At 43.8% G+C, this 23,503-nt stretch overlaps 1 protein-coding gene across 1 annotated transcript in view; it reads right to left on the bottom strand.

Annotated features, from left to right (window-relative positions):
* Positions 1 to 20,543, bottom strand: part of LOC124607011 (sialin-like) — a 140,638-nt gene extending 120,095 nt beyond the window's left edge. The window contains exon 1 of the mRNA XM_047139165.1: positions 20,441 to 20,543. Coding sequence (XP_046995121.1) covers positions 20,441 to 20,501 — 61 coding nt within the window. The 5' untranslated portion in view covers positions 20,502 to 20,543. The remainder of the gene's footprint in view (positions 1 to 20,440) is intronic.
* Positions 20,544 to 23,503: the final 2,960 nt, after the last annotated feature.

The raw sequence follows: 23,503 nt of genomic DNA, 5'->3' as shown, positions 1-23,503 counted from the left end.
CCTTCTGCCTTATTTGACCGTAAATCCTCCAAAGCTCTTTTAAATTCCGATTCTAATACTGGATCCCCTATCTCTTCTAAATCGACTCCTGTTTCTTCTTCTATCACATCAGACAAATTTTCACCCTCATAGAGGCTTTCAATGTATTCTTTCCACCTATCTGCTCTCTCCTCTGCATCTAACAGTGGAATTCCCGTTGCATTCTTAATGTTACCACCGTTGCTTTTAATGTCACCAAAGGTTGTTTTGACTTTCCTGTATGCTGAGTCTGTCCTTTCGACAATCATATCTTTTTCGATGTCTTCACATTTTTCCTGCAGCCATTTCGTCTTAGCTTCCCTGCACTTCCTATTTATTTCATTCCTCAGCGACTTGTATTTCTGTATTCCTGATTTTCCCGGAACATGTTTGTACTTCCTCCTTTCATCAATCAACTGAAGTATTTCTTCTGTTACCCTAGAACTTAGAAGTAATTAAACCTAGCTAACCTAAGGACATCACACACATCCACGCCCGAGGCAGGATTGGAACCTGCGACCGTAGCGGTCGCTCGGTTCCAGACTGTAGCGCCTAGAACCGCACGGCCACTGCCGCCGGCTCAGTGTAGTCAGCTTCATGAACAATGACAGTGGGGAAACTTCCTGGCAGATTAAAACTTTATGCCGCACCTAGACTCGAACTCCGGACCTTTGCGGGCAAGTGCTTTATCATCTGAGCTACCCACGCACGACTCACGACCGGTCGTCATATCTCTAATTTCGTCAGTACCTCGTCTCCTACCTTTCAAATAACGACAGTGGAAACCCTTTTGTCAGTGCAGTCTACAATGACGTTAGGCCAGAATCGTATGGTCTTAATCATGCTTAGCATGTGAGGCCTTCTCAGTAAGTTCACTGGCTTTACAAGCGATTCCCAGTTTACCAGATTTGTTACAGGTAGAAGCACCAAGAGCGATTATACCTTATGTTACCAAGAACGTGGCGATAGTATTGTCTAGCCTTGGTTGGATGCTATACTTAAGGCCTTTGTTGAGCATGTTCAATTGCTTTTCACTGAAAACAATATCCGTTATGTTGACAATACGCTCTGCAGAGAGAAAGGGGGCCTTGGGTCTCTTAACCCTGTGATATGCTGAGTGACAATAAATTTTTCGAGGCTTATTTAGTTTATGCTGTTGTGACCTGATAATCGGTTGGTCACTCTCCCATGCACAAATGTTTAAAATTATATGCAAATCATCAAAATCAGCCATAGTCATATGCAAGACAGCATTAAAATGTGCAATGAAAATTAAAACATTAATCTTACCTTTCTCCGTGTAAAAGCATTTAATTTTCATATTAATCAGGACCTATCACACTTATGCGTATGAGCATATCCTAGGATATTTATGGATAAGTAAAGGAACAAGTTTCTCAACGAATCACTGCTTACTGAACCTTACGCTCATATTTATCTTCACAATATTGTAATTCATTTTACGGATGGAAGCCGCCGGCATTCTGGATGCCTGACAAAGCAATCATCATAATAATTATTTCATTCCATCTTGGCGCAGTGATAAATCAACCTCATTATTGCTACTGGGTCTGAGCACTATGAGACTTAACATCTGTGGTCATCAGTTCCCTAGAACTTAGAACTACTTAAACCTAACTAACCTAAGGACATCACAAACATCCATGCCCGAGGCAGGATTCGAACCTGCGACCGTAGCAGTCGCGCGGTTCCAGACTGAGCGCCTAGAACCGCTAGACCACCGCGGCCGGCCCATTATTGCTACTATTTAAAAAAAAATGGTCGTAGATTGCACAATGTCCTTTATTAACGGTGACTCTTGAGCTAATAAAGAACATTGTGTAACTTCCGACTTTTTTTTCTTTTTCTTTTATGGTAACTTAAGTTTATGTACTACCGTGTTCCTGCGATGCTTGCTCAGATGAGGGGATGCCCCTCTACCACTCAGTGTTGCCAACCGTAAGAAAACAAATAGAACCACAGCCTTAACAGGCTTAACAGTGCACTTACTTTTTGAACATGCCTCGTAATTTGGAGAGAAGGGCGCGTGATCGCTATTCACCTCCATCGTCGTTAAGTAGACTTGCCCCTATTTTCCGGGAAGAATAGTATAGAGTCCTTTGGAAACTATACAGGGCCTGTATTTATCTACTCAGATACGAGTGTCCGCAGCTCGTGGTCTCGCGGTCGCGTTCGCGCTTGCCGAGCACGGGGTCCCGGATTTGATTCCGCGCGGGTTCAGCGATTTTCGCCTGCGTCGAGATGACGTCCTCATCATTTCATCATCACTCATGAAAGTGGCGAGATTGGACTGAGCAAAGGTTGGGAATTTGTACGGACACCGATAACCGCTCAGTTGAGCACCCCACAAACCAAACATGATCATCATCGGAGACGACGGATAGCCGTTTCAAATGCTAACGGTTTTCCTACACCGTACTAGACACAGCAATGTGTATCTTCCTTGTTTCGACAGTTACTTTTCTTCCAAGGTACTGGAATTCCATCACTTCGTCTACCACATGGATCCAAATTTTGATGTCAAGTTTACCACTATTTCTGCTGCTCTTCGTTACTTTCGACTTTGTTTGGGCTTCAATCAGTCCATATTCTGCGCTCATTACTTGCGCTTACCTTAGTAAACAGTATAGGTCAAACCTGCGCTCTCTTGCAGCTAAGACGAACAAGGCTCTCGTAACGTTATCTGAGATCAATTATGTTCCATGATTACCTCTCAACAGAGAATGTGCCGGGGCGCTGAGATTTACCGATTTAAGCTGTTTTCAGCAACTCGAGTATTGATAAGCATGTGGCACAGCATAGGCTAGTGTATTAAATAATTAAAATACTCACTGAGTTTCGTTTCAGATAAACATTTGAAGACAGAAGATAACATTTCGGCTTTTTCTTTATTTCGGTTTCTGGCTCATCCTCAGGTATCTGGGCACTGGTTATTGTTACACAGACAACCTAAAAATGTGATCAAAATTTTTTAGGGTTCTGAGGCATCTGCTGTTATAATACTCTAAATTATTGCGCCTAAATACATTTCGTCATTATGAAATATTACAGACTTCCGAAACGAAGTAATGAGTTGGATGCATAGCAAAGTTGACAAATGCCGTTAAAAGAAGGAACGAAGTTGCAAAACATTGTGACATAAACCGTAATAGTTTGGAGTGACCTGCTAAGGACCTGGTCATACAAGGCTACTGCTTACGGCTTCTTGTTTACATAGGCCGCGTCGCTATTAACACTCTTCACACGTAACACTCCGTGACGCCATGGCAACACAGTCCCTTGATTCCCACGGTGACTCAGCACTGGTGACATTGCCACGTGCAATACACAAAGCCTTCCCTTGTCGTTTTGGTGCTGCTACATATGTTCTATTCTGTCATTTATCTTTGTCTTCAGTGACTTTCTTTAGAAGCTTTACTATTTGCGTCTATTTTTGCATCAATAACAACTATATTTTTGAGGATTCCGCATTGAAGAAACTATTATTTCTTGAATGAGATTTTCACTCTGCAGCGGAGTGAGCGCTGATATGAAACTTCCTGGCAGATTTAAAACTGTGTGCCCGACCGAGACTCGAACTCGGGACCTTTGCCTTTCGCGGGCAAGTGCTCTACCATCTGAGCTACCGAAGCACGACTCACGCCCGGTCCTCACAGCTTTACTTCTGCCAGTATCTCTTCTCCTACCTTCCAAACTTTACAGAAGCTTTCCTGCGAACCATGCAGAACTAGCACTCCTGAAAGAAAGGATACTGCGGAGACATGGCTCAATCACAGCCTGGGGGATGTTTCCAGAATGTGATTTTCACTCTGCAGCGGAGTGTGCGCTGATATGAAACTTCCTGGCAGATTAAAACTGTGTGCCCGACCGAGACTCCAACTCGGGACCTTTACCTTTCGCGGGCAAGTGCTCTACCATCTGCAAGGTTGAGCTGTGAGGACCGGGCGTGGGTCGTGATTCGGTAGCTCAGATGGTAGAGCACTTGCCCGCAAAAGGCAAAGGGCCCGAGTTCGAGTCTCGGTCGGCCACACAGTTTTAATCTGCCAGGAAGTTTCCTATTATTTCTTGTTTATCTGGCCCACCCTGGAAGCTGAACATTGTGGAAAGGCTTAAATAGTCTATGACTTTTTGTGAGGAAAGTGCGTCCAGTCGCCTTTGTTATATATTTAAACCTCTTAGTGTCCAATACCTAGCTTGCGAATATCAGCAGATGTTGGGTATTTCCGGGTATTTCATATTATATAGCTGGGCGATGGCATTATGGTGACGTCATACAGTAAATGAGATTGTGAGGATGATAACTAAACCGGCGCATTATATAATAGGGCACAAAAAATGCACTTCGATAGCCATGGTATGACACACAGTTATATGTCACTTTCAAGTCAGCTAGTTTTGAGAAATTGTTTTAGAGATCGTTCTTACGACAACAGTGTGATTTAAGCCAGTGAGTTCCGAGGTTATGGTTGACGGAAGATTATTTACGGATGGTCGATTGGGATGATTCTATTGCAGAGTCAGATCGCGAGCACACCTAAGGGCATCGTTTGTTGTCACTGGCATAAATTGGTAGGTCTTGTGTGGAAATATTGTGTAGATAACTGAAATCCTCAACCCGTCTGGACATCGGAGTCTTCTGTTATAATTCTTTGCTCTTTTACAAGATGCCTGCTAATCAACTAAATGTAATGTATAGGTCCGTCACTCATTTTATCGCTTGAGAAACAATCAGTAACGAGTGGAATCACTCTACGCTGTATAGCGAAATGTTTCATCCACACATAGATGAGCCACATACTATGACCATCTCCTTTGTACCGTGTTAATCCATCTTTGGAAAGCAGTACAGCAGCGATCCTATGTGACATGAATTCGACAATTCACTGACAGTTTTAGGAAGATATGTGGCACCAGGTCACGAAATCCCGTAAATTACGGGTTGATGGTTTGTGGGCCCGGAACTGGCACGGATAACGTCCGATATGTCTTCCATCGGGTTCAGATCAGACTAATTTGGCGGCCAAGACAACGCGAGATCACTATTGTGTTCCTCAAACCACTGTAGCTCGGAACTTGCCATGGGTCACGGGCAGTTGTGGCATCGCCTTCGTGGCAGACAACAGATATGGAGGGATGCAGGTAGTCCGCAGTAATGTTCACGAATTCTTCACCTATCCAGACGCCTACGATTACTGCCGAACGTCTATGGAAGCTCAGAAGAATGTCCGCTGTGGCATAATACTGCTCGCAGGGCCCTACGTTCGTGGCGTGGTGCATACCGCGAGCGGCTGTTCGCTTGGATGATGGCGTATCTACATCTACATCTATGTCGACATGGCTACTCTGCAGTCAGACGTAAGTGCCTGGCTGAGGGTTCATCGAACCACCTTCACACTAATTTTCTACAAGTTTCCCTCTCGAACAGAGCGCGAATAAAAGAACACCTGCCTGTATGTCTTTCCGAGCCAGCTCTGATTTCCCTAATATTATTCAGATGATCGTTTCTCCCTACGTAGGTCGGCATCAACAAAATATTTTCGCGTTCGGAGGAGAAAATTGAAATTTCGTCAGAAGATTCCGCCGCTACGAAAAACGTCCTTGTTTTTATTATTTACACCCCAAATACTGTATCATATCCGTAACACTTTCTCTCCTATTTCTCGGTATTACAAAACGGGGTGACCGTCTTTGAAATTTATCGATGCACTCCGATAATCCTATCTGGTAAGGATCCCTGAACGAGCAGCAGTACTCCGAAGTAGGACGGACAAGCGTAGAGCAGGCAATCTCTTTAGTAGATCTATTGCATCTTCAAAGTGTTCTGCCAATATAACACTTTTTTATTCCCCTTCCCCACAATATTTTCTATGTTTTCTTACGAATTAAGTTTTTCGTAATTGTAATTCCTAGGTATATAGTTGAATTTAGCCGGCTTCAGATTTTGATTGATTTATAGTGAAACCGAAGTTTAACGGATTCCTTTTAGCACTCATGTGGATGAACTTACACTTTTCATTATTTATGATCATTTGCCAATTTTTGCACCATACAGATATATTTTCTAAATCGATTTGCAATTGGTTTTGATCATCTGATGACTTTACAACTCGGTAAATGACAGCATCATCTGCAAACAACCTAAGACGACTTTTCAAATTGTCTCCTAAATCGAAGGAACAACAGAAGGGCTATAACACTACATTGCGGAACGCCAGCAATTACTTTTGTTTTACTCGATGAATTTCCGTCAGTTACTACGAATTGTGACCTCTCTAACAGTAAATCACGAATCCATTTGCTTAACTGAGACGATATTCCATAAGCACGCAATTTGACTTCAAAGCCGCTTGTGAAGTACGGTGTCAAAAGCCTTTCTGGATATCTAGAAATACGGAACCAATTTGAAATTCCTTTTCGACGGCACTAAACACTTCGTGTGAGTAAAGAGCTAGTAGTGTTTTGTAAGAGCGATGTTTTCTGAATCCGTATTGACTATGTGTCAATAGACCGTTCTCTTCGAGGCAGTTCATAATATCTGAACAGAATATATTCCAAACTCCTGCTGCACATCGACGTTAATGATCCAGGCCTGTAGTTTAATGGATTACTCCTACTTCCTTTCTTGAATATTGGTGTGACCTGTGCAGCTTTCCAGTCTTTGGGTGCGGATCTTTCGTCACGCGAGTAATTGTATATGATTGTTAAATATGGAGCTGCTATAATGGCTTACTTTGAAAGGAACCTAACTGGTATACATTATGGACTGGACGACTTGTTTTTATTAAGTGATTTAAATTGCTTCAGTACTCCGAGGATATCTACTTCTAGGTACTCGGATACGACCGCATCCACTTTCTACGATGAGGTGTGGACGCTCCACCCCTGATCACCTACCCGTTGTTATACCTTATCGCCGCTAGAATGACTCCCCGATCGCTTCTGCTCCACTTACACTTTCCTTACTGCGTCATGTGCCTGCAGTGCACCCAGGCGGCATTTAGTCTCGCGCTAGGTAATGCTCATAATGTTTTGGCGCATGAATGTGTTTCGGAAGAAGGAGACTTTCCTGTCACTAAGACCGCCGCGAGAAGAGAGTCCGTAATTTTCTCCTGATTCCAGGAACGGTGCATCTATCATATTGGGTGGTTCAAAAAGAAAGAGCGGATTTCAGTTGTTCATTAGAGAAAAACTGTAAAAGATAGAAACAAGTAGTGCATGTCACTAATTACAGGAAGGTTCAAAGTTTTGACAATGCTGCGCTGTTTTCTGTTTGTAGCTATATGGCAACTACACCTCAAGAAAAATGATTTTGTGTGTTGGGATTTGCGGGAAGTCAATCCGCCGGCCGCGGTGGTCTCGTGGTTCTAGGCGCGCAGTCCGGAACCGCGCGACTGCTACGGTCGCAGGTTCGAATCCTGCCTCGGGCATGGATGTGTGTGATGTCCTTAGGTTAGTTAGGTTTAAGTAGTTCTAAGTTCTAGGGGACTGATGACCACAGCTGTTAAGTCCCATAGTGCTCAGAGCCATTTTTTTTTTTTTTTTTTTTTTTGAAGTCAATCCACTGTTCAAGTGTAACGTTCATTCCGCCGCCGATTTAGCGAGAGGCTGCCTCTGCACAAGCAGATTTAAGACTGTCGTAAAAGTTGATTGCGCATGAAGAGGGCCACGCACATCTGATGAAAATATCGAGCTTAGCCGATATCCGTTCAAATGGAGCCCTGTGCAGTTCACAAGACGAGCAGACCAGGAACTTCAACTTCCACAAGCAACGGGTTGGCGTGCTCTGAAACAACGTCTGAATATGAGACCTTGCACATTGCCGTTACTGCGATAATTGCGCCCCAGCTACCCCAAAAGAAATTACGAATTTGCAGTTCATTTGTCCGGAATACGGTAGAGGGAACTTCCGCCGAGTGACTCATCATTTCGGACGAAACGGCGTCTCATCTATCGGGTAAAGTATACCGCCATAATGTAAGTATTTTGTGGCCACAAAATCCCGATGTCGTCCTCGAACCTGAAAGAGTCTTACAGAAATTGATTGTCTTTTGTGCCGTTTCTGTTCACAAAGTTTATGAACCTTTCCTTTTTTGCGGAGGAAACTGCGACAGGAATGTCATACCTAAACATTCTGCAAAATTGGTTGTTTACTCAACTTCGTGAAGGTTCCAATGATATTTTCATGCATGGCGGTGCCCCGTCTCAGTTTCACCTTGAGGCACGGCATTAGCTTACCAACACTATCCCACAAAGTTGGAGTGGAAGAGATGGACAACATCTTGTTCATTACTTTTGGCGTCCTAGGTCACCAGAATTCACAACTTGATATATTTTTTTCTTTGGAGGTATATAAAAGACGGAGTCTTTGTCGCACCTATGGCAGCTACTCTTCAGAGTTGAGAAATCGAATTGTTGAAGCTGTCGATTCGATAAATAGGGATCTGTTGGATCGTGTGTGGAATGAAGCGGGCTACCGTTTCGATATTTCTCAATTGTGCTCAATTGTGACATTGTGCTCACATTGAGTGTATGGTACAGTGTCTGCGCGAACATAAAACTTTCAACCTTCATCTATCTAGTGACATAGCAAAGTATTTTTATCATTCACAGTTTATCTGTAGTAAACAAATGAAATCTGTTCTTTCTTTTTGAATCAACCTGTATGAACATGATTTCACTGAGTTTCTTTTAGTACAGAATCTCCTGAACTTACATGGTGTATTAAGAACTTTTTGTTAGAAAGTTTCTGATTTCGTTTATGTAACGTCCTTCCGCTGCAGCGTTCAACTACGTCACGAGTATCCCTCTTTAATCACTTCTGTACTGCATCAATTAACTTCAAGAGTATCCTTTTGCTCGTTTCACGACGTTTTGTCAGTGAATTATCTACGTAGGCGTACAGACTGAGAACCTACTGAATGAAATGATGTCGTTAAAGAACAATGCAGTCGGCCACGGTGGCCGAGCGGTTCTAGGCGCTTCTGTCCGGAACAGCGCGACTGCTGCGGTCGCAGGTTCGAATCCTGCCTCGGGCATGGATGTGTGTGATGTCCTTAGGTTAGTTAGGTTTAAGTAGTTCTAAGTTCTAGGGGACTGGTGACCTCAACATCTGAGGTGCTCAGAGTGCTCAGAGCCATTTAAACCATTTTGAAGAACAATGCACAGCAACAATTCGAACCGAAGCGAAGTGGTTTAAAAGTTACAGTATGTAGTGGGCGCGATGTTACTGTTGGTGACAACGTCTCAGGTGTTGAATCCCTCACAGGTAATAATCCAGCAATAGCTCACCCTGGAATGGCATTTTCCACTTGAGTACAGCTGAACAATATGGTACGGATTTCAGCATCTTCCGACTTCGCATCTGCTACGTGTTTTACGTCGCAACACTTGTAGACTTTGACGATAGTGGACAAGAACATACAAAGGACTTGAGCTGTTGGGGGTGACATTTTTTTGTTTTTGTAGTGAATGACGAAATAGGAAATAATTGTGAAAGTTCATATAAAACGGTGTGGCTACACTTGCCAATAGTCGTATCTGTGTCTCTTTGGCGAGGACAGATGTAAAGCCGATTAACAAAGCTTTTTTTCTCTAATTCAGGGAGAGTGGTGGAGGGGGTGGGGGGGAGGGCAACTTCCCGTAGTGCACCACGGCGGGTACTCCTTCGAACCATTCTTTCATATTCTATGAGAGTGTGGTAGGCAGTGCTGTTTTTCTGGGGGAACGCTGGGGGATGCGTGCCCCTAAACTTTTTCATCGAAAAAGTAGATTTTTACGATGTTGAGAGCTTGGAAGAGTGCCAAAGAATTATTTCACGAACGAAAATTTTTTTATTTCATATTTTCGTGTTGGTAATTGCAATACGAACGATACCAGTGCAGTTTTTGGTGGGAAAAGCGATGTCATTGACTGTTTCAAGCATTTCGAAGCTGCGGCAACCGTTCTCGGCAACTTAATAGCTTTCAGCCCGTTCGACAAACATGAAGTGCCCTCGCCTGCTAATAGTGGCCGGTGATAGTGCTAAGCGGATTTGCGTACGCTCAAACGCCGAGCTACCGATAGATGTCTCTACGGTCCCGCTACCATGATCCTTCGTGATACATTGCCATCTTTGTTTTGTTGTTCTTTATTCGTTTGTGTTTGCTATTCCGTTCTTGTCGGTTGTGCGAAGTGTGTAATATCTTTCGTTGCAACTTGTAAGTTAAGTTGGAGGTAAGAGGTGAGCAGAAAACTAACAAACTACTTTACTTTTTACTTGTTCTCTTGCTATAGTAAAGTCAACTGAGGAGTCCGATACCCTTTTCTGTTCTTTTTTTTTTTTTTTTTTTCGTAGTTCGACATGTTGATGACGTCACGGCTAAAAGCAGACGGGTGGCATCCCATGCTTCAGTTATAATTAATTTTCGCTGAATTATATCCAATGTCGGAGTAGCCTCAGACTTTTTTTTTTAGAAAAAAAGCACTGGTGGTAGTTATGGGAGTCACAGCACCAATGAAGAAGGCTGGGAGACCGGTTTGCCAGGGCTTATCAAGGAGGTAAACTTTGCTGCTGTATTCCATCATGATGTCTCTACAATAGCTTGGATCATACATTAACTGGCAAACCGTTTACGCACACAATTACCAACCGAGAGCACGTGGTAGCAGTTGTAGCAACCAGAACACAGACTCAGTGTAGAAATACTATATTGTTATCAAGTTCCATCCTAACTCTTCTTTCTTCGTCAACACAAGTCACGACCCCACACTCTGTCAGGTATGCCAAACTGTGAACTGAAGCCGGCCAGAATGGCCGTGCGGTTCTAGGCGCTACAGTTTGGAACCGAGCGACCGCTACCGTCGCAGGTTCGAATCCTGCCTCGGGCATGGATGTGTGTGATGTCCTTAGGTTCGTTAGGTTTAATTAGTTCTAAGTTCTAGGCGACTGATGACCTCAGAAGTTAAGTCGCATAGTGCTCAGAGCCATTTGAATCTTTTTTTGCGAACTGAAGTTCCTGCAAGAGCGACAACCATCAGCACACAGATAGCTGTTGAATTTGCGTTTAATGATGGTCTTAGGCGCGTCCTGAAAGTGTGGCAACAATTAAACATTGACTAATACTTTCGTTTCACAGTACGCCGTTTTGAAAGAATATTTTCTCGTTCATACAGGAGAACTCTTAATCTGGAGCCTTTAACACTTAAGTCCGAAAATAGAATATTTTTTCTTATAGTTTCTTTGCTAATGTTCAATAGATTTAAAACATTAAAATAATAGAATACTTAAGTGTTCTTTTAAATAACTAAGTACAATTTTATATTGACGTTCTTAAAAACTATCTATTAGTGGTTAATTATAAACGAGAAGCAGAAAAATGCCGATGTATTACGGTATACTGAGTGTTTGTTTTAACTTGAGACAAATAAATATTTCCAAAACGACGCATAATACGAAAAAAGATGTTCAAGGTAAAAAGTTAATGTCAGTAAAGGGGACATCTGTCTGTGCTAGAACTGGTCACCTTCTAACCATCCCCCCTGTTTGGGTGGGGTCAACTCTGCGTTTTCAGATGGGAACGACCCCATTTTATAGCATATTCATATCCTACGCCAAAAAATGTACGGGTTACTAAATCCACTGTTTTTCATTCGTGGTAGATGGCATTGCAATCGCCAAAAATCAAGTCTACATGTTTTTTGCAATTGAGAAGCGATGCATTTGATTTAACCTTTCATTTACAATGTAAATGTACACCTTTGTGTTCTAACAGTCGATATTTAGGTTCTGAATTTAAGACGAGCGTATCCGTTAGGACAGTGGGACGAAAGTTGGCGTTAATAGGCTGTGGCTGCAGACGACCGACGCGAGTGCCTTTGCTGACAGCACGACATCGCCTGCAGCGTCTGTCCTGGCCTCGTGATCACATCGCTTGGACCCTAGACAATTGGAAATCCGCGGCCTGGTCAGATGACTCCCGAAATCAGGTGGTAAGAGCTTATGGTAGGGTTCGAATGCGGCGAAGACCCCACGAAGCCATCGACCCAAGATGTTAACAAGGCACAGTGTAAGCCAGGGCCGGCCAGAAATTCTGCACGCGTGCGGTGCTCCTGCACGTGTGCAACTTCCAGGTCACAGCGTGCACGCCGCAGCCGTCAGCGTTCATGTAGTGCATGTTTCTACGCGCAGATGTCGCTTTATCCACTTGCTGAGATACTCTGTACCGGCGCATTCCAGTGCTCTTTCCACAGCTTGCAAGCCAACCATGGGAAGGTGTTTCGCGTATTAAACATTTAAAATACTGTCACAGTCTACTCATTGAGACGTCTACTTTTGTGTTAACAGTTTAACCCAGTAAGACAAGTAATACAGTTAACAACCGTGGGTTTTTATTAAGGCAGCTTGACTGACGGTACGTAAATACGCGTAATGTTTTTGATCTAGTATTTAAGAAAGAGAGCACTTAGCCACTTCCAACGAACCTTAGTCATGATTTGAAATAACATTAAACCAATGGAAGGTTTCCTATAACTAATTCTCGGTGCCCTCATTTACACCCATATAATTTCTGTCTCGCTGACCTCTCGATGATCACCTGTACCATTATTGCTATATGTTTCATCAGTTCCGTCTGAAATCTGCGTAATAACCGACAACTAGATGCATGTTATGTTTTATCGACTTCAACTGAGCGTAGCTCTTCACACATTAAAAAAAACCCTAAATGTAAGTATACAACAATCGGTTTAATGACCAATTTTCCTGACAATAATGTAACATGGAGCAGAATAAGGCAATAATGCACAGTCAGTAAACAATAATTTTTATTATGAAAGGAATAAATCAAAACACGTTTATCACTGGTCATGCGAAATGATATAGTTAATATCGGGCACAAAAGCACGGCTCATTGACAAACGCAAGCAATTGCGGGAGATTTTCATCATTGATGCTTGATCGAAACGACCGAGAACACAGATCTGCCGTCCTTTGCTTTTTCACAGTACCTGCCAATTTCTCAGTACTTCTCTATTAAGGTTACGATCACCAGGGGTAAACGAGACAGGGTATGTTGTGCTCTTGCTTGTACCGCCGCCGTTCATTTGGTACACATGTCTAATAACAGATGTCACTGTCGCTCGCTGTCGCACACGTGCGCACATGTGCAGCACTTCGCACGTCTGCACACTGTGCAGCGTTTGGCCGGCCCTAGTGTAAGCGGTAGTGGCTCGGTAATGGTGCGGACTGTGTTTACATGGAATAGACTGGGTCCTCTGGTCCAAATAAACCGATCATTGAATGGAAATGATTATGTTCGGCTACTTGTAGACCATTTTCAGCCATTCAAGGACTTCATGCTCCCGAACAACGACGGAATTATTACGGATGATGATGTGCTATATCACCGGGCCACAATTGTTCGCGACTGGTTTGGAGAACATTCTGGACAATTCGAACGAAAGGTTTGGCCACCCACATCACCAGACATGAATCCCATCGAACATTTATTGGACGTAATCGAGAGGTGAGCTCGTGCACAAAACCCTGCACTGTCAACACTTTCGCAGTCACTGGCGGCTTACCTCTGCATGGGACTTCCAAAGTTGAGGCCACGCCACATCGAGTTTCTGAATTACGCCGGGCAAAATGAGATCCGACTCTATTTCAGGAGGTATCCCACGGCTTTGCCGTCTCACTGTATTACTTTTCACACAGTGTCGAATGGTTGCTTGTGCTTACGTATACGCAACAGCGACTTTGTAAATGGTTCATAGCATAGCACGATGTTTGCTTTTTACAAACTAGCCGTGACATACATTATCGGATCGCTTTGCGCAATTATTATTTCCGGAGACAAATGGTTCAAATGGCTCTGAGCACTATGGGACTTAACATCTGAGGTCATAAGTCCCCTAGAACTTAGAACTACTTAAACCTAACTAACCTAAGGACATCACACACATCCATGCCCGAGGCAGGATTCGAGTCTGCGACCGTAGCGGTCGTGCGGTTCCAGAGTGAAGCGCCTAGAACCGCTCGGCCACACCGGCCGGCTTTCCAAAGACAACTTATTAGAAGTTGCACATTAGCTGTTACAGTAAGATGCTACATATATGATGCATTGTAATACTCATTGACTGTACAGGATGTTTCACAATTCCTATTACAAGCTTCTGGGGCTTGCAGGGGAGACACAGTGCATAAACGTCTTGGATAATAACCGCTTGGCTGCTCTTGTAAATAATTTATCTAACTACCCGTTTCGTAGCTTATAAGCCACATCATCAGTTTAGATACGTTTAATGATGACGTTAAACTTGCAAAATGGACAGGACCGAACATTCCTTGTCTACGAACAAACGACGCAATTATCGATTCGTCAGGTAAGCAGAAAGTATGGGTCCACGATTCCTCAACCGCGCCATGAATCCGGAGAGGTCGACAGTAGGCCGAACGTAGCCGGTTAACCATTCGACCGAGGGTCACAATCCATCGAAGAGTGGGATGCAGGGACATGCAAGCGTGAGGGTGCTCAGGTAAGGAGCGGTAGATAAAGGTCTGATACAGGTGCACAAGTCTGGAACTTTTCCGTTAGGACGTCAGTTTGAAGATTGGATCATTTTTAAACCTCCCACTTCACGGTACACCCACAGCGGAGACAATTAGCTCTGAGCTATGAGTTCTACAGGAGTTGCCCCATGCGGCGACCTTGCTATTAGCTGTGGAAGGCGTATCTGCGACGCACGATCTGATAGGCACGATCCACAAGTCCTGGTGAACGTTCGTGGAGCGCCACGGTAACCCCTTCCAGTTGCGAATATACCAGTTTCTCGCAGCCGTTGTTGCAGTCGGTCGAAAATGGTATACGGTGGACTCAGACGATCCAGAAAACCATTATGAGTAACACCGCTTCATCTGTATGATACATCTTTATTTCTGATCCAACTAGGTTCGCGAGGTTGTAGCCACATCTTCAGGAATACAGATGTATAATTTATTCCAAACGATAAGCAGTAGAAGACCCAGCTTCTTTGTCCAGTTGTGATAAATAATTTACTCCAAATGGAAAACACTCTCCACACACGCGTTATTCAGCTGTACCTTACCGTATCATATCACGAAGCGTGAGATTTGAAAGCGATCCAATCTTCAAACTTATTTTGCATCTGAATGGTACATTTTCGTCATGCCTATAATGTATTCTAGGTGGCGAATGTGGACAAACACCAGCTGAAGAACGGAATAACGACAAGGAAAATTTGTGTCTGACCGGGACTCGAACACGCTTTTGCCGCTTATTGCGAGCGGTCGCCTTACCATCTGGTAATCCGAGCACGACTCACGGGCACACCCAAACTTCCATATGTCGTCAATCATGTTTCTACAACCTGTGCTCGTACATCCATTACGTATGTTCCCGTACGTGGGAGATAGTTTACTCATAAGTCGCTCGCAGGTATGGGCGGTTAAATACTATATTGCAGTGCGTGTGTTATTCCGAATTGTGATGCAATGTTCCTTCGAGTTCAAGTGCCGGTCGCGCACAAATTTTCACTGTCGTCATTCCATTCTACGGCTGATGATTGTCCATATTCGCAATTGCAAATACATTAAATATATCCAGAATGAGATTTTCACTCTGCAGCGGAGTGAGCGCTGATATGAAAGTTCCTGGCAGATTAAAACTGTGTGCTGGACCGAGACTCGAACTCGGGACCTTTGCCTTTCGCGGGCAAGTGCTCTACCATCTGAGCTATCCAAGCACGACTCACGCCCCGCTCACAGCTTTGCTTCTGCCAGTACCTCGTCTCCTACCTTCCAAACTTTACAGAAGCTCTCCTGCGAATCTTGCAGAACTAGCAAAGAAAGGATATTGCGGAGACATGGCTTAGCCACAGCGTAGGGGATGTTTCCAGAATGAGATTTTCATTCTGCAGCGGAGAGCCTCTGGTTGGTTGGTTGGTTTTGGGGAAAGAGACCAAACAGCGAGGTCATCGGCCTCATCGGATTAGGGAAGGACAGGGAAGCAAATCGGCCGTGCCCTTTCAGAGGAACCATCCCGGCATTTGCCTGGAGCGATTTAGGGAAATCACGGAAAACCTAAATCAGGATGGCCGGACGCGGGATTGAACCGTCGTCCTCCCGAATGCGAGTCCAGTGTGCTAACCACTGCGCCACCTCGCTCGGTGGAGAGCCTCTGTAAAGTTTGGAAGGTAGGAGACGAGGTACTGGCAGAAGTAAAGCTGTGAGGACGGGGCGTGAGTCGTGCTTGGGTAGTTCAGATGGTACAGCACTTGCCCGCGAAAGGCAAAGGTCCCGAGCTCGAGTCTCGGTCCGGCACACAGTTTTAATCTGCGAGGAAGTTTCACGTTAAATATATTTCATAATGGCTGCAGTTGCCGCAGCGTCTGTTACATTGGACGTGCATGTATGTGCAAAGGAACTTTGCATCGTAAGTCGTAATAACACAGGGACTGCGATATCGAATTTATCCGACGACAACGGGCAAGGGACTTTGACGTAAAATGGCTCACTTGTACGGGAATATATATAATGGGTGTACGAGTACAGGCTGTAGTCACACAGTTGACGACATATGAAAGTTAGGGTCTGGGCGCGAGACGATCACGGATAGCCAAATGGTAAGGCGGCTGCTCGCGATAAGCGGGAAATCCGGGTTCGAGTCCTGGTCGGGTACAAATCTTCACAATCGCCACTCCATTGATGATGGTTGTACATATTCGTAATTGCGAATACATGAAATGTATCTCATGACACCTGTAGCCTGTGCAGTGCCTGTTCCTTTAGACATGCATAAATATGCATGAATAACACTGGCACTGCAATATCGAAAAGCTTTTGTAGATACTTGCATACCCAAAATGGAGATAATTCAAAGCCATTTCATATCGTTCAAATTGTCAGAAGTGGAGTCACCATGGCGGAATCATTTCTTTCACTGGCCTCATCTTGCGATTATGACTTCGGGCTACATCATTGACGAAAAATCTGCAATTGAACCGTGAGAACAAACCTATCAGGCAACTGCACATTGTGTAAGCTCTGTATCCCACATAGGCCTTGAGTTGTTGAAAAGTAAGGATATAGATTCGAACAAGGCATCAGTGGGGAAAGTGGGAAATTGCGGCTCCTTTTGTGTGAGAATTTCCAACATTTTGCTCCGGTATTTCGGCAGGTATTTGCAATTTTGTCTTAGCAGTTGTAGATGGAGTCCGGGAATGAATAATTTCATATTTTATGATAGCCAAAGTGTCTTACCATGAACAACAGAAAGATATAGGCTATTATCCATAACAATGGTTGACGGCCTTGTGGAAGATGACATAGAGATGTTTCAAAAAGCTTCTGAAAATACCATCATAATAATCACTTGTCTTTTTACATGACATACCAGGCAGTGCGGCACAAAAGTTTGATTTTCCAACAGGCACTCTTCCCTCTTGGATTACATCACTCCAATCTCAGACAATGACTGCCACTGATCCAAGTAGCTAAAGCCTATGGTTTCAAAACTGCGGCTAATTAAATTGTACTGTCAATAAATATATCAATTTTCTGAAACACGAACAGTTTCAAATGTGTTGGATGTTCCAAAGATAATGTAGAGCGTCTTTCTGGAGACTATCCAAAACTATCACGTCTTTCTTCCTCAACCGCTTTTCCCCTAGAGTGTGCAGCTTCTTGCTGTTAGGCCCATCGCAATCTACAGCATAACACCGGGCGAGGTGGCGCAGTGGTTAGCACACTGGACTCGCATGCGGGAGGACAACGGTTCAATCCATCGTCCAGCCATCCTGATGTAGGTTTTCTGTGATTTCCCTAAATCGCTCCAGGCATATGTCGGGATGGTTCCTTTGAAAGGCCACGGCCGACATCCTTCCTCGTCCTTCCCTAATCCAATGAGACCGATGACCTCGCTGTCTGGTTGCCTCCCCCAAAACAACCCAACCCAACATACAGTGTACCGTTCTTTCCCTATCATTATAACTATAAGGCGGTTATGGGTTTTGTGTCCTCAGCTGACGACCTCCCTTGTTATTTGTCAGGATTATACAGACATTGGGTTCATGAGATCCCAAAACTCGCGAACATCGACTTATTTACCATCAGCACTTCATTTCCATAAGAACAGCATAACAACGCGCTTGCTACGCCGACCCGTCATAGCTGTGTCTGACGTCCTACCACGAGTAAGTACGGGTTTGTCGCGAGACGATGACGACAAGTTCCGCGTTGGAAACAGTTCCACCCGTGCAGCGACGCGACTACTGCCGGCGCATACTGACACCGCATTTCATCAGCATTCCGAGATAGCGCCAGCTCACACTCGTCCTCACACTAGACGGCTGCGTCCAAGCCTGCAACCCTTACATCAGACAGCGTTTCTGCTTTTTTTCGAACGTGTTGCCATCCTCGCTACAACCCAAGGAACAGGGAATAAGGACTCACAGTTCTTTTTGTTCTCAACGTTCTCTTCCACCGAACAACCGAAGTGGCGGATCTGAATATGTGACACACTTTTTTCCTCAGTTCTCACTTCATGTCTTGGGTTTGTACCACTTGTCGTACTATAGATGGTTTGAGGTGAAACAGAAGTGGCAAAATTGTTAAGGTTTTCGAGGCAACTTGTTGACAAACTGCCTGTTGCCTTCTGTCTCTGGTTCTTCTGTGGACGTTTGTTTGATGGTTTTTCTGGCGTTTCACTAGCACCAGAGAGTGTAAGAATGTGGGGATACAATTGAAATACTGACGAGAAACGATAGAGATAATTAAACTGTTACTTGTAGCACAAAATAATGCAAGCAGATGGGGCAGCTGCCATTTGAAGCTAAAGCAGTAACTAACTTAACCCGATTGACTGAATAAAAAACTAAGAATTATGATATACAGTTGAGAACAACTGCTATTTTATTGATAGTTGTGTCGTGTGAAACATATTCAAAACTAACGATATGCAGTATGCAATGTCCTTAAAACTAACGTAAAAAACATCCAACGGATTCCAAACTTACGTCGTTATTTCTTTTCTTCATTCTTCTTTTACATTTGTTGCAATCAATAAACATGCTGAAACGAAGTACTGAAGATATTCTAACATTTACACGTTTAACTGTACTAAGCTAGATGTAGCAAATTACTCTTCAGCCTCGCAGCAACACAACGTCAAACAATACCGACACCGTCAGCTGTCTAGCAAAAGCAAAGTGATTTGTGTTCGCTATTAATTTGAATGTACTTGACACTATGCCTTTCCTTGTCACAAATCATACGATATCGATCGTTCGAAAATGGTTCAAATGTCTCTAAGCACTATGGCTCTGAGCACTATGGGACTTAATATCTGAGGTCATCAGTTCCCTAGACTTAGAACTACTTAAGCCTAATTAACCAAAGGACATCACACACATCCATGCCCGAGGCAGGATTCGAACCTGCGACCGTAGCAGCAGTGTGATTCCGGACTGAAGAGCCTAGAACCGCCACAGCGGCCGGCATCGATCGTTCCTCAACATTTGCATGTATCTAAGGTTTTCATAAACAACAACACATTCTAGACAAATACCAGCAAATGATTCTAGCGATTAAATAAGTGGAGTAGTCATAGAACGATATTAATATCAAATTAAGGTCCTTGTAATTTTTAACGATATGTACGTCACTGAACTGGCTACACAACACCGTCGAATTTGGGAAGGAAACTAGAAAATAAGGAACCTACAACAGTTGATACAAGCAAAACCTACAATTTCGACATCACCGTTTTAAAGGATTTGTTGGCCGATTTCAACAGATTCTACAACTAAAACCTTCGCTGATTTTATTGCGACTCAACTCATCACTGAGAACACTGCTAGTAAATGCCACCTCGACCACACGTTTACTGCGTCAAAATTGACTTTCATCGAGTATTAACATAATATTTTTGAATATTCGATTGTACTCCACTCCGTCTGCTGAGGTGTTTGTTGTTGACTATCCTGATGAGCTGCAGTATGTTTCCCGTCATCCTTGCTAAGGAAAATATGTTCCGAACATTCTCAACACTTCTTTTAACACGTGTAGTCCTTGATGTGGTTTTGTGAAATAACAGATTCCGTCTAGGTCACGACAATTAATTCCACAGTAAATTATGAAATTCCAGGTGGATTTTTAAAACAATTACAAAGACCGCAGTTCGTCCATGATATGGCCTTATTTTGAAGCATTTACGACACTACACACACAGTCAAAAAATAAATGTATTCTAAGACTGCTGATATAAGAAGCCTATACGACGTGGAAGGCTGATCTCATATGGGACTCGCCAGTCAACAATGCCATGAAACATTAACGTTTGCATTTGGGGAAGCACGAGGGAAGACGTGTTAACAGGAACTACAAGAGCAAACCACGCAGGGTTACCGTTGACGTCGTGCGGCTTCTGCTGCGACGCTTGCGCCGTCATGTCGTCTGCGGCTGTCATTTGCGAGGGCGGGCGACTGCGGTGCAGTACGTAATGCCTGAGGCTCGGTGCTCGCTGTACTGCGTACGCAGCGCAGCAGCTATTTTTATATACTACGTGGAGAGGAGTGGGGGGACAGGATAGCGGGGTGGGGCAGGGCACCAGCTCAGGACTGGGTTCCACAAATCTCAGAGCTGCTTACTGACAAGATCGTGTTCTTACCCACAAGTCCACATACACACCGTTGTCCTGCTGTAAACGTTTTGTCTGAAACGGACCAGACACACCGTTCACCTTGGGGGGGGGGGGATCATCTTGAAACCAAAACTACTATTAAACCCGACGTTTCCACCTTCTTTTCAGCAGTTCTCTTCAGGTCGAATAAAATAGTTTAGTGGCCCTGAAGAGGGCCGTTGCAAAGACGATAGAAACTTCGTGTATAATAGTAGTTTCAGTTACAAAAGTGGCGACGTATTGCCAGAAAAGAATTTCATTCACATCATAATGTTATAATATTTCCATACTTCCTCCATGTTTGAAATGTTTGTTGAATGTACAAATAGTGTCAAACATGCACATGTATTAATATTAAAGATCTGAAAAGTGTATTTTATTAGTAATATACAGGGTGCTTATAAACTAGTTATAAAACTGATTGGCGACTCCATGGAGTGCTGTGTGCACAACAACCATATATGTGAAATTAGAAAGAAGGTCAGCGTTGGCCGTAAAATCGATTTTCAATCACATAGTGATCATCTTCAGTGCTGGAAGTTACAAATTTCACTTTTTTTCTTCTTTATTGTGATTTCATCCCCCTGCCCCATATGGGTAGGGGAGGGCTGTTAGCAGCACAATCCGCCGCTCTTCAGCCGAGTGACATGACAACTTAAAATAAGAATAAAATGTTACATACATAAGGCGATAAAGGGGAACTTAAAACAGAATAACGGGAGAAAATGGATGTAAAAATATAGACTAACACGGAGACGTTCGCGGAGGAGAGTTGAAAAAAGTCACCAGAAAGTTAAAAAACACAGTTGGCGATTCTTCAAAACTCAGAGAAGACACTGAATGGACATGCACGCGTTAAAAGTCGGCCACAGCAGTAAAAACACTCCGGAACAACACACTTAAAACCCACTTGGAGCACACACGACAATGAATAAAACTGCTAGGCGGGACCTGACGTGGGAAAGGGCAGAGAGGATGGAAAAGGAGGGGACAGCAAGCAGCAGGGGAAGCGGAGGGATGAAGAGAGGAGGGGCATCAGTGGGTACATGAAGAGGCAGGAGACACGTGGGGCGGGAGATGAAGAGGGAAGACAGGACAGGAGGGAGTGCAGAGACACTGAAAGGGGGCACAAGAGAGGGAGTAGGAGTAGGAAGGGGAGGCCGCTCAGGAGGAGGGAGGGGGAGGAGAGGGAGCCCTGAGGAGGAGGCAGGAAGATGGGGTTAGAGTTGGTAGGAAGGGTAGATGTCAGGGCAAAGCTGATCATCCGGAAGGGGTAGATGGTGGAAGTTGCGTTGGGAAAGGAGATGAAGGGTGTGGAGATGGAGAGAGGGTGGGACACAACAGTAAAGGCGTGGCAACTGGACAAATTTCACATACCGATCAGTGAATAAACAACAAACGACCACATATACACCTGAGTATAAACCAACTGTTGGAAAGAACATACGTGTGGTGCAAATTAAACTCATAGGCACTGGTATCACATTATTATCAGTAACCGCAGCTAAGAAGCGATGACAATAACTGAAGCTGCTGTTTACATTCACCTATACAGCAGACCTCGGTGTGACAGGGTCTTGGTACGCCCTCTATATGGCGTGTGTCACGTGAAGACTTAACAATACATTATTTGGCAAGAGATTACCACAAAATACCAAAGTGCACTTGCAAATCATTAATTGAATATTTCAAATTTAAAATTGTACATTAAAAAACGTATAGCAAAAAAGAAATGGGGAAATGCACATCTTGCCAACATACACTGGCGTGTTATTTTCTTACTTGACTGTGCTTAAACTGACACACAATATTTTTAGCGCAACGCAATCTGACTTTCAAAAATCCCTACAAAAGAATGGCCCTGACTAACATTAACCTATACCTTTCACAAATCACTTCCCTCACAAAAATCTTCGTTACTCGAACTACTGCAACACAGCGAGCGCCACTACTGCCAGCTAAATAAAAGATTCAAACTACAGAAGGCACTAACTACTGATAGGCATAGTTAGCAAATGAAAGATTTTAATAGAGAACAAACAATGTATTTACCTTAATAGTGTTGAAAACTGACAATATACATAGCAGTTCATGACATCCAGTCTTACAAATTTCAAAACTCCCCATTTCTCTCCCCACATCCATCACTGCTGGCGGCTCACCTCCAACTGCGCAACGCTATCCACTGTTAACAGCCAACAGCCCAACACTACAATGGCGAACATCGCAACAATGCCAGCCAGCCACAGACTGCACGCAGCACAGCCAGTGATTTTCATATAGAGCGCTACATGACGTTACCAATATAAAAACTTAAACAGCCTACTTACATAGCCCCCATGGTACCCAAAAAAACATTTTACAAATTGTTTTGGGCAGTGGCCAATACAGATTTGAAAACAATTTTCATAATTAGAATAACAAAGAAATCAAATGCACACACTTATTGATACAATGTTGGTCAAAGTCCATAAAGACAGTCCTGATCATTCATCACAGTAAGATTGCAGTGTTTTTCTCAAAGTCTCAGCAGGAAATGAAAATGCACATGGAAGTAGTGAATTTCCATGCAGTCTTGAAGAAGCAGCGGTGTCCTTCCAACGGAAAGACAGTGCTGACTCTCGACATGCAGACAGGTAATGGGCCACAACAGAGCAAACCCACAGCAGAGTCAGTGGAAGTTTTGAAGAATATTGGTAGGTAGGTCTCACAGAGCAGACCACTGTAGTCTTTTTAGAGATTATGGTATTGGTGGGCCACCAGAGGTGCAGACCCACTGCAGTCCTTGT

Source organism: Schistocerca americana, chromosome 3 (assembly GCF_021461395.2).
Source record: "Schistocerca americana isolate TAMUIC-IGC-003095 chromosome 3, iqSchAmer2.1, whole genome shotgun sequence".
In the NCBI taxonomy this organism is placed as follows: domain Eukaryota; kingdom Metazoa; phylum Arthropoda; class Insecta; order Orthoptera; family Acrididae; genus Schistocerca; species Schistocerca americana.
The sequence above is the reverse complement of the archived record's forward strand: the minus strand, read 5'-3'. Positions and strand labels throughout refer to the sequence as shown.